This window comes from Pollicipes pollicipes, unplaced genomic scaffold (assembly GCF_011947565.3).
Source record: "Pollicipes pollicipes isolate AB1234 unplaced genomic scaffold, Ppol_2.1 Scaffold_7261;HRSCAF=8764_pilon_pilon_pilon, whole genome shotgun sequence".
NCBI lineage: Eukaryota > Metazoa > Arthropoda > Thecostraca > Pollicipedomorpha > Pollicipedidae > Pollicipes > Pollicipes pollicipes.
In genome coordinates, this window is record NW_023597054.1 from 32,270,417 (window position 1) to 32,282,483 (window position 12,067).

Genomic DNA, 12,067 nt, shown 5'->3' on the forward strand with positions numbered 1-12,067 from the left:
GTCCATCGACGACAGAGTACTACGCGCTGGGCGTGGCCGCTGCCTCGCTAATGGTGGCTCATGTGCAAGACGATGGTAAACATGAATGGTCTCACGTGATTGCAAATGTCATTCATGCGTTTGTATGACGTTTACTGAAGATGACCGGACGATGAAGTGCGAACTGTCCGTCGTGGTGTCGTGGAGTGAACTGTAGACTTGCAATGCCACCAGGCTTGTTTGAAGGGCAGATAGGATGTGATGCGATCCTTGTGAACTCTGCTCTAACCTTTGGAAATCCATTGCCACGCTTCGCCATCTTGCCTTGTTCCCCCTCCGCCTTGTCAAGCCCCTTTTCAGCGAGCGCTTCTTCATCTATGTTATCGTCGTTGAGGCCAGCCATTGCGGCGGAACCTTCTTTCAGTCTTGCTATTGCCTCCTCAGGACTTCAACTTTCTCCTTCGCCTATATTTGTACTGTCATGGTCCGTATGCTAGCTCACTGACTAAACACGCTCATACGCGTCTCTGCGCAAGTGGGAGGCGACTCGTGTGCTTCGACTGAAGATTTCGAGAACATCACTCAGGCCTGCGAAACCCACCACTAGCATGACGCTCCTAATGCAAGATACATTTAAATATTTTATGATTGTATGATACTATATATCTTGGCCTGGGTAGTCAAAATGAGAAAAATCAAAGCATTGCATTATCGTATTATTGGCATTTAAGTATTAAGTTACTTTATTTGGGAATTTCAGTTTGAGAAAGTTGGCTTGTTCAGTGACTTACTTTGGTGCGATCCTTGATGAAGAAGATCGCCAGTACACCGTACACTCTTGACTACAATCTCAAATTCTAAGAATAAAATAAAGAAGCCGCAAAGTTCACCATATTTGGCAGAAGTGACCTCTTCAGGCTAGTTTTGAAACTTTGAAGCGTCATAGATTTCATGAATTTCAAACATCACTTGAAGGGGCATGTCTGCCGAAATTGAGTGAACTTTGCGCCTTATTCGTTGTATTTCCTGGAGCTTGAGACTGCAGTCAAGAGTGTACGGTATAAAAAATAAAAAATAAAAATAAATTGTTAAAGATGAACGGTTAGAAGATCACCTCTCTGCGTATTGGGCCATGTAACGCGTTATGTCTATAACACCACGAATGACAAGGTCAGGGTACAGCTCGAATGATTTTTTCTTCCGGATAGTCCTGCTGCTGGCCAATGCCTTGAGGAGCGTATGACACCCTCCCAGTATCATAGAGCGTACGTTAGCACAGTGTCACAGCACTGTTGCGGCAATGACAGCCGAAACATTACTGTGAAATCATCTTTAGCGTGATATTTGCTTTGCGGCCTGCAGCTGTAATTGTGGGTGCATTTTCAAATGTTTGTTATAAACAAGGATTTTAACCACTTACCCAGCGAAATTAGCTGCCTGTATATTAACATTGGACGAGAGCATAGGTACATACCAGTCCTGGTACTGGCCGAAACCACAGCGAGCTGTATCATGTTTCTAGGCGAAAGAACATGCTGCAAATGATGTGTGTCTCATTGGAACTTTATGACGCACTCACCTGCTGAGGCTTCATGGTGTCGCCTACCCCTCTGCTCTGGGAGTGGGACTTACGACTTCGGCTCTTCGTTTCAATAAGGCATGTTGCCGAAATAGCAGCGCATTCATATCTCTAATCTCCTGGCTCTTCTCCGAGGAATAAGGCTATTACTACTGTCATATCTATGTGAATAATGTTCCTCTCAAATGCACTTAACAACTTACGCAGTTATTATCCGCTTCGCAGTCAGTTATTTAACAGAGGCAACACTCATCCTCATCGCCGACTCTGGCGTCCAGATAGTTGTATGAGACCGCATTTCCTTCCTGGAGTATATCCTTCCTATCCTCTGTGATCCCACTGGCTGCTCTACCACTCTGGTCATTCCGGGTAATGGGGAACGGGTCATTGCTGTCTACACTTGGAGGCCATTGATGATTTTTAGTTCCAATTTATCGCGATAGCATCCTAACTTTTCTCAGACCCTGACCGTATTAAAGATGTTTGGCCCCGGGGCTCTTAGATAATATCACAACATTTTGAAGAACTTTGCATTTCATGAATATCCTTGGTCCGCGCCTGCAGTACGGTCATTCTGTGAGAGTTTATTACATCGTTTACAGCTTTTATGTCCCCGGTTCTTGAGGGCAAGTTAGACCTTACCCGCAACCAATGCCGGTCACTGAAGCTGCTATTAGACTATAATGATAATTATATGTTTTATATCCGTCGGGGTATCTCCATGTATGTACGTACATGTGATCTTGGCTCGTGACTCAAATGCTCTTGATCTTCCTGTCGACGTGACTGTGTGAACGCATGGAAAAGTCGCTATGATGATGTTTCGTTTCACACTTGAACACAGATCACACTGTCTGTGTTCGTTATGTGGGGATGTTCGAGCCCTATTGCCATCCTCTTATTGCGGAGATAAGTTTCTGTGCTAAGTCCAGGAGGCTGTTGGTGACACCTGTCACGGTAAATGAAGAAATGGCATGCACTGGTTGGCGTGAGGTACTTTTCATGTCCACAATAGGCTCACGCTTTGTCTTTTCGGTTAGCTATATTACGAGCTTACCAAAGGAACACCATGCCGAACGTCACATGATATATTCATGATCCTGAAACATTGCCGAACATTAGCTTAGTACGGTGCGTGCATATATACCCGACGCTGTAACTCCGTCCCAATCCTTTCCACTTGAAGGGCAGCAAACAGCGAGTTTATGTCCAATCGGTAACATGCTGCAATAGTGGGGTGAAACAAGGCACGAGATCATGAGAACAACGAGGAAACAGCAATTAGTGAACGACCAAGCGACAGGCCTATGTATATTTAACGCATTTCGTCATTCATTGTTGCTGTAAACACATGGCGAACCGCAGTGGTCGACCGTGCCATGTGGGCCATGATTCAGCAAGAAAGGAGTTTTAGAAGGATAATTAAGAAAAAGGAGTCCTTGCCGAACTTCAACCACATGTGTGGCGCGTTATATGTGGGTAACGTACGCATATTGTAGACATTCGTTGGAGACATTAGGCTTACTTTCTGATGTTTTAAAATAGGGCCACCGGCATTAAAGGTCCCACGCGCATCGCAAATATATCAAGCTTTAAGATGTGCACATGCAGATACGCCATAATTTTCTGGCTCGTATTGTGTAATTCTCACAGCCATTAGCTGTGTATTGCGTCATAACTCATGCAAAGCTTTGGCATGGCTATCTGCTTTCGAAGAAGCAAGTACACGTTAGTGGTACTTGGCATTATGACACTGTGTTAGGCTTTAGCGTTATGGTCGAAGCCAAAGGACAAAAATTATAACAGTTCCGTGTACGCTATTTTTGGGATTTAAAACCCGTCTTTGAAGTCCAAAGCTCTGTGCTCATTCTAAGAAAACTATAATTTGGACATTTTCAACCATGACCAGTCCCTTTAAGTCACAGGTCTGGACCTTGTTTCGCCTCGTCGCCAGTCACATTTATAAAAATCTGACTTTGTACGCAGAACAAAAATGCGCCTGGAAGATAAACAGATGAACCAGAATTGCGCCTCAAGAAAGCATTGGTTAACTCGTTTCAAGAAGAGTAAAACACAATGCTGCTGGCTGAAGATCAGGACTACCATGTCATGGAATATGGTCGAAGTACAGCATGTTCAGCTGACACACAGTATACTTCTGTAACATGCATTCAGCAATACCGAACATGTCATACTATGTTCAGTATTGCCAAAGTCCTCCTTCGCTTCAGCAGCGCACAGAATGGAGGGGCTGCGAAGAGCCTGCAAACACTAATCGCCATTGTTTGCAGTTGCATCATCTATCCAAATCCGTTTCTACTGACCGTTTGAGCAACTCTTTCTCGTAAGATGCTTTTTTATTTCGATAAATGGCTTGAGGTTTGTGATGTGCATGGATACATGGGAGCTAGCAGTGCATTCGTCGTCTTGAAGATCGCAGCATAAAATATATATGGGCAAAATAACATTCTTATGCATCACATTGATTTGTCTCACGACGTCTATTGTCATCCCGATACGTTATGGTTAAGATATTGCACCCACACGATCACGATACTTGGACGCGGGGAAACGGTACAGGTGCGGATGCGACGCCGGTACGCTACACACCGCGCAGCGCCATCTGCCGCGGACGTCGCTGCGGAGCCGCCGCAGCGACGGTAGCGCCCCCGAAGCTGGTCTGCAAGTGACGCCAGCTGACTGAGGCGGCGACGGCGCCGCTGACACCTGCCTGAGCCCCGGCCGCCGGTACGCTATTTCGCCCCTCTCTATCCCCGATCAGCCGGGCCGGCCAGCTCCAGCGGTGTGAGCTGTGGTGTCCTGAAGCCGATATTCGGAAGGCCAGCGGTCGGTCGGCCGGCAGGCAGCGCAGCACGCCCGGTCGGCTGCGTCTAGCTGACGCTGGCACCAGTGGCCAGCACCTGGCGCTGCTTGGTCTCCAGATTGCGCATTGCTCGATCGCGCCTACGCGCCTCCAGCTTTGCCTGCGAAGTCATGATCGACACGGTCCATGGTAACGACAGCCAATAGATCTGTGGCGAGCCCAATCAACTCCCTCGATCAGAAAACCGTGCTCCAGCTCTACAGGCCCTGGCTTAGGCCTGGCAATTCATGGCTAGGATCTGCCACTTTCACAGCACTGGACCAGGATGTAGTAGTAAACAAATGGACAGAAAATCTTGAGAGCCATTTTTATATCAAGTGTTTTACCTTGTGTTTTACCTTTTACCTTTACCTTTACATAAAAGAAGTACGAGCCTTCAAATGGATGGGTTTCTGGGATCAGAGCTATCACTAGGCAGTGTCTGTTGTATGAGCTCTGACCCCAACCATCTGATCGTGCAATTCCAGGTCAACGGCAAAAGTTGGTGGGGAAAGTTTAACGTGCCGCAATGCTGTGGATGATTCGTCCTACTCTCTGACGTCACATGACCTTTAGCGCAACTGTTGCTACCGGCCGCAGGTCATGCCCACCAAGTAAAAATAGCGAATGAATAGCTTTTTGTCTCGGAAGTATCATTGTTATATGTAACAGTACGCACTTAAGATGGGATCTTTTTATGATGAATGACGCCGCAGAATGTCCCACAACGTATGGTAAAATGCGTGAGGCGTGAAAACATCGGATGTCCACTGACCTGCAGGTCACCGCGTGCTTTGGCGGCCTGTTTGTCCTGCTCGCGGAGGAAAAGGCTCATTTCCATCTCGTGCTCTTCCCTCATGTTGTCCAGCTCCTCTGCGGAGGGACAGGATGCAGTGTTCGTAATCTGGTCGGTGAGGGATGTGAGTGGCGACAGCGTACGCCACTCATAAGATGCTGGCGGGATCACATTGGGAGCGCCCGCTGACGGCGATAGGCGTCATGCAGCGCTGGAATTAACATGTCGATCTCAATGTCTATCAACTGGGCAGTAATAAGGCTTCTGTTATCGGGTGATAAGAGGATCCTAGCAGGTTTGAGACGGATCTGAATTAAGAGGAAATTAAGTTATGATGAAACGCTTGAACGTTATTACGAGAAATTGTAGGTAACAAGCTCATACTGAACAGGAAAACTAACAGAGGGTTTGTAATGCATCCTTTTCGCCAAATCTCGGTACGATCTTCCCTTAGCGCTTACTTTTGAACTCCTCGTACGATTTTCCGAAGAGTTCCTCGTTGGTTGGCATTGGATTCAGCTCGTCTATGTTCATCGGTGGTGTCATCCGATCCATATAATCCGTCTGCGGATCACGCCAGGCGCCTTTTGTCTGACCCGTCGCACGCTTCGGTACACATCAGTAATAACACAAGTGTGCCCAATTATTCTGTCAGAATTACATTTATCAACGAACATTGGGGCATTTCGCACTTTCGCTATATCAAAACAAACAAGGAAACACGAAACATGATGTGTTCTCTTTAATGCAGGCATGTGCTGTCTTAGACAGCGAAACTTCACATCTCTTTACATCAGAGTGACGTCCGTCACCATCTAGTTATAAACAGTGCGACATGTAGATAACGACTGAAGTGATCTTGCGGTCTCAGCCGTCTCATGCAACTGACCGACTCGAACGTCTTCATGATCTCTTCGTCGCTGAGACCCTGCAGTGACATGGCCACCTCGTCACTGCCGTCATCCTCGATCTCCACGTGCACGTCCGTGCCCCAGATCTCCTTCACCTGCGGCAGACGGTGACTGAGAGTTATGCGGCGCCGGCTTAGCGCGGCTTCGGTCCGCCGGCGGCAGCTCAGGCCTCGGTCCGCTATTGAAGCGACGGCTCAGGCCTCGGTCCGCTAGTGAAGCGACAGTTCAGGCCTCGGTCCGCTAGTGGAGCGACAGTTCAGGCCTCGGTCCGCTAGTGAAGCAACAGTTCAGGCCTCGGTCCGCTAGTGAAGCGACGGCTCTGGCCTCGGTCCGCTAGTGAAGCGACGGGTCAGGCCTCGGTCCGCTAGTAAGCAACAGTTCAGGCCTCGGTCCGCTAGCGAAGCAATAGTTCAGGCCTCGGTCCGCTAGTGAAGCAACAGTTCAGGTCTCGGTCCGCTAGTGGAGCGACGGCTCAGGCCTCGGTCCGCTAGTGAAGCAACAGTTCAGGCCTCGGTCCGCTAGTGAAGCGACAGTTCAGGCCTCGGTCCGCTAGTGAAGCAACAGTTCAGGCCTCGGTCCGCTAGTGAAGCAACAGTTCAGGCCTCGGTCCGCTAGTGAAGTGACAGCTCAGGCCTCGGTCCGCCGGCGACAGCTCAGGCCTCGGTCCGCTAGTGAAGCAACAGTTCAGGCCTCGGTCCGCTAGTGAAGCAACAGTTCAGGCCTCGGTCCGCTAGTGACAGCTCAGGCCTCGGTCCGCCGGCGACAGCTCAGGCTGCTGTCCGCCGGCCAGCACAGTGAAGCGACAGCTCAGGCTTCGGTCCGCCAGTGAGGCAGTAGCTCGGACTTCGGTCCGGCGGCTGGTACAGTGGGGCAGTAGCTCGGACTTCGGTCCGGCGGCTGGTACAGTGGGGCAGTAGCTCGGACTTCGGTCCGCCGGCCGCCACGGTGAGGCGACAGCTCAGGCTTCGGTCTGCCGGCCGACACAGTGAGGCGACAGCTCGGGCGTCGATTCGTCGGCTGGTACAGTGAGGCGACAGCTCAGGCTTCCGTCCGCCAGTGAGGCAGTAGCTTAGACTTCGGTCCGCCGGCCGGTACAGTGAGGCGCCAGCTCAGGCTCAGCGGGCCGCCGGCTGGTACAGTGAGGTGCCAGCTCAGGCTCAGCAGGCCCCCGGCCGGTACAGTGAGGCGCCAGCTCAGACTTCAGTCCGCCGGCCGGTACAGTGAGGCGCCAGCTCAGGCTCAGCAGGCCGCCGGCTGGTACAGTGAGGCGCCAGCTCAGGCTCAGCAGGCCGCCGCAAACGTCAGTGTTACGCACTCTCTATCTGCAAATTCAACAGCCTACTTTGGGGGGAGGGTCGACGCGATTCCACCCCGTAAGGGTTTGTTAAGAATAGCTCCCCGGCATAAGAATAGCTCCCCGGTATGTCATGCAATCGCGCCCAAAATTTACAGTAACCTACGATGCATCTATTGTACGTGTTTTGACGCCAAAAACGTGTCGCATCGCCCTCTCCCCCCATCAGCCTGCGTTGTAAAAACGGCGAATCAGGGCGAGAGCTAAGGCATGAGCTTGTATGCAGAAACGATGGCTATCGTTACTCGATAGCGGTACTTGAAGTTTGAATACACCTTCTCAGGGCTCGAGCATTCGCAAGATCCGAAACTATTCGCACGTATTCGAATCCTGCGATTCCGAATCGTCAGTTCTAGTTTTAATACACCGATTTTTATGTTCACAAGCGTCATCAACATTTGTGATCGTCCAATGTCGTGACCTTTCCGACACATGCAGTCGTGCACCCCTGTGTTGGATTGGGATCGCCTCAGTGACGCACAAGCCGTGCGTGCGTCGGTCCAGAGCTGAATAGTTGATAAAGCTCTGACCGGTACTTTTAATATGCTGTTAATATGCCGCAGACCGTGAATACGGAACGACACATATCCGACTGCATGTGATCACGGATTGCCAGGTCTGACAGGTACACCATCGGTGGCATGGCAGTGTTGCCAATAAGCACCCCTGCCTAATCACTTCTGGTGCTCCATATAGCCTAGCAATTACCTACACACGTTCACCTTTCATGATCGAATACTGAGGGAATTCGTCACGTCGATTGAGCCTTGCCTTGAAAATGTGCCGTGGCAAGTATTCATGTGCAGACACTGAGTGGCGAAAAAGGCCTGATGATGATGGACAATGCATCGGCTTGTCCTTTGCGTGCATAGCAGATGGCTACCAGTCTGCATAGAGCAACACCTTTATTCATTCGCATCAAGGGTGTATGCGTACCGCTACACCATTGGTCGGCCAGGTGACCGTTTGTGAAGCGTGGCGGATACACTCAGACGTGGTCAGAGGGCTGTTGGTAGTGAGGGCGGGCCAGCTACCTTCTGCTTGATGAGTCGCACCCGCTCCTCCTTGAGCTCCAGCGTGGTCTGGCGCACCTGCCGGTTGATGGCAGCCAGATCTTGCATGATGGTGGTGTTCAGCACCTGCGGCAGCGGGTTCATAGGACAGTCACTCCACCAGAGGCACTGACAAAGGTGACAGGCGAGCATGTTGTGCGTGCTCAGAAGGGAGCTTCAGGCTTTCTGTGGGAGGCAGGGAAAACTTGAAAGGTCGATTTACCTGAGAGACAACGCCTGTGCTGTTATTACGGCTGCTCATGTAATTCCAACGTGTGGGAAGGCATATCATGTATGTGCTTTGTTCGGCGATGGAGAGTTCAGATGTAAGTGTACCTGCTCGAACCAGCGTAGCAAGGAGGAGGCCTTCTGATGGTTCTGCTGCAGTCGCTCTCGGGCCTTCTCTGGGTCGTCATTGTTCGGTGTTTCGAACACTGATTCCACATCCTGTTGTGCACACAAAACCCCTCCGGCTGATGTTCGACCCATTTCAGTCCCCGTCGTCTACCTGATGGTTCGGCAGTTAGCTCGCCAAACCTCGCCAAACCCAACAACAGCTTGGCATGCCATCGGTGAATATGTTCTTACTTTTGATACAGATCCTTAAGATAACAGTGGTCAAAAAAACATTGTCGAGGCAGCTGGTGGCGCAGAACGGCATGTAGATGAACTACGATTGCATCGACGTTTTCGGTAATCCGGATTCATTTTTCACCATCCCAAGGCTAGACACCACGCTGTGAGCATTACAGACAACAACACGCGACAGGCATCTACACTTTCACAACTACAACTGCCCGATTACTAGCACATGTTTTTTGTGGCTGCATATCGGTTTCTCCTACCCCAGCCGCACACATTTTGAGCAGCTTTTCGCTGGGCCTTGCTACTGACTTGCCTTCGATTCCGCCAAGCCATCCTTGATCCACGCCTTCTTCGCATGCTCCTCGAGGCGGCTAACGCCATGATCTCACCTGATTGAGCGAGTTGTTGTTGCCGATGTAGTTGGCAACGCTGTCATGCTGCTGCGCGGTGCTGATGTTGTGTGGCGTCTCGATCATGTTCTGGCGTATCTCGGTCGGCATCGTGTACCGGATCTCCAGCTCTCTGTGAGAGTGTAAGTGGCTGTCCGACACACGGCGCGTTCCGCGAGAAGGCGGCTGCTGTACCGCTTCAGAAATGACGTCGTCGACGGTGATTGGTGCGCCATAAATGTGTGGCCCACCCCGACGCGTTATCGCCACGTGAGACGCATTGATTGCGCAGATGAACAACGAGTTCAGGAGCTTGGTGATTGCTGTTGTTTTCAAGTTGCTGTAGGCATAGACGATTGCTGTGATGACTGCTTATGCGGATGACCTTGTTACTATGAGGTGAAACTGAGCGCGATATATGCTTTGTGCGTTTCAAGGCGGCCTGTTCGGTTTGTGTGAGTGTGTGTGTGTGTGTGTGTGTGTGTGTGTGTGTGTGTGTGTGTGTGTGTGTGTGTGTGTGTGTGTGTGTGTGTGTGTGTGTGTGTGTTTGTGGTTTGTGTGTTTGTGTGTGTGTGTGTGTGTGTGTGTGTGTGTGTGTGTGTGTGTGTGTGTGTGTGGGTGTGTGTGGTGTGTGTGTGTGTGTGTGTGTGTGTGTGTGTGTGTGTGCGTGTGTGCGTGTGTGTGAGCGAGTAAGGGCATAGTTACATTGTCGGGATGTCTGGCAGGTCCTGCCACTTCTGCACGGCCACCGCTAGCTGCCTGCAGGCGTACTCCATCATCATCTGCGCCTGACGCCACTGCCAGCACAGTCACGGATCGACGTCACCGCCAGAGGCCATCAACACCGTCACAGACTGGCGTCACCGCCAGAGGCCACCAGCACCGTCACGGACCGACGTCACCGCCAGAGGTCATCAATACCGTCACGGGCCGACGTCATCGCCAGAGGCCATCAGTACCGTCACGGGCCGACGTCATCGCCAGAGGCCATCAACACCGTCACGGGCCGACGTCACCGTCAGAGGCCATCAACACCGTCACGGACACCAGTCACGACCGACGCATCCCCCACCAGCACCGCACGGACCGACGTCACGCGCAACACGTCACAGCGCGTACCGCAGGCACACCGCTCACGGACCGACTCAGCAAGAGGCTCATATCCGCCACGGACCGACCGTCACCCGCCAGAGACCAAACGTCCGGACCGTCTACAGCAGCGCCTGCATATCTGACAACTGGCGTCAGACGTCCGGGAGTACACAGCCCTCCAACGTATCTGGAGGACAGCGGCTTTGGGTGGCAGGGCTGCGTCCTTGTCAGCAATGAATGCCAGATGATGTGGAACCGAAACAGAAAGGCTGCGCGACATCCTTGAAAACGCACCGGCTGAGTGGGCCGAGCTATCATAACGGAGGGCCAGTGCATATGGCTGTGTCGGGAATAGCTTTGTCTCGCGACGGTTTGCTCATCTAGTCGTGTTCATTCGTTCAAAACTACGCAGGCCGGAGCTAAGCCTTTGGGCGGTGATGACTGTTTCATCTCCTCCCATGTACGCTGAACGTAAGGACGTGGCTTGCAATGCCTTCATTTTACAGCGCGAGCAATCAGCCTCAAGCACTTTCGTGCCTGCCGTCGCTTTGTGCGGCATGTGGGCGAAATGACCGGGTGCTCCAGTGCGAATGTGGCGTGGGAGCTGACAGAGAGCCCCGGCTTGAACGCGACATCCATCTTCAGTGGGACCATGGGCAACACGTCTAGGGTCGATTCCACTACGGCTAACGGTCATCAGATTTGCAGAATTCGAACCAGCCCGACACCCATGAATGACATCGATTCAGGAAAGAGGATTGGACTGACGATAAGACTGGTGTAGAATTTTAGTATGGCATGTTGCAATGGCGGTTTTTGACCAGGCTTCCGTTGCGGAAGGGGCTTTACATTACTAGATAACCTCAGACGGCAGACTGAGATGGAACCTGAGCACACTCACATGACCTCCGAAGGATGAAACAGGCACCTCTAACTTCAGACCCACCTTGAAGTTGGCCTCCATGATACGGGCCCGTCGCGACTCCAGAATGTCCAGCTCCTGTTCCAGCTCGATTTCTCGCTTACTGCCATGCCCTCCTCCAAATATCTTGGCTGAAACAAACATTGCCGTTCGAGCTTAGTGAGAATGTCCTTTCCCGGTGCATGCATTGGTTTCATGTAAATGTAGGTGCATTTAGATCGCGTTCGCTGGAATGCCATAGCGTTGCAGTCTAGCTCCAATAAGCAATAAACGGAGCCCAAGTGACATGGCACAGATTTCACATGCCGTTGCTCACGCATTAATTTCCTCGATCATTCTGAGAAGGTGACGCAAAAGGAAAAATCATCGACAATCGGTACGTGACGACAGGAATCGCCCAAGGGCAGGCGGACACCAGGCAGGCAGGTCGGCCGCGCAGGAACACAGACACCAGCGTGCCGCACGGTATGGACGTATCACCCAATTACCATCGAATCGATTGGCCCGGCAGTAAATATAAAAAAGAGTCGTCGTCGCCGGCCTTG

At 51.3% G+C, this 12,067-nt stretch overlaps 2 protein-coding genes across 2 annotated transcripts in view; both read right to left on the reverse strand.

Moving 5' to 3' along the window:
• LOC119112803 (uncharacterized) overlaps positions 1-687 on the reverse strand; it is a gene marked incomplete in the record, with an annotated part of 5,928 nt that extends 5,241 nt beyond the window's left edge. The window contains 1 exon segment of the mRNA XM_037237087.1: positions 269-687. Coding sequence (XP_037092982.1) covers positions 269-382 — 114 coding nt within the window.
• Positions 688-2,632: 1,945 nt separating this feature from the next.
• Positions 2,633-12,067, reverse strand: part of LOC119113212 (uncharacterized) — a gene marked incomplete in the record, with an annotated part of 11,965 nt that continues 2,530 nt past the window's right edge. The window contains 8 exon segments of the mRNA XM_037237568.1: positions 2,633-4,542; positions 5,197-5,294; positions 5,679-5,781; positions 6,107-6,223; positions 8,517-8,621; positions 8,871-8,981; positions 9,509-9,641; positions 10,214-10,305. Coding sequence (XP_037093463.1) covers positions 4,450-4,542; positions 5,197-5,294; positions 5,679-5,781; positions 6,107-6,223; positions 8,517-8,621; positions 8,871-8,981; positions 9,509-9,641; positions 10,214-10,305 — 852 coding nt within the window.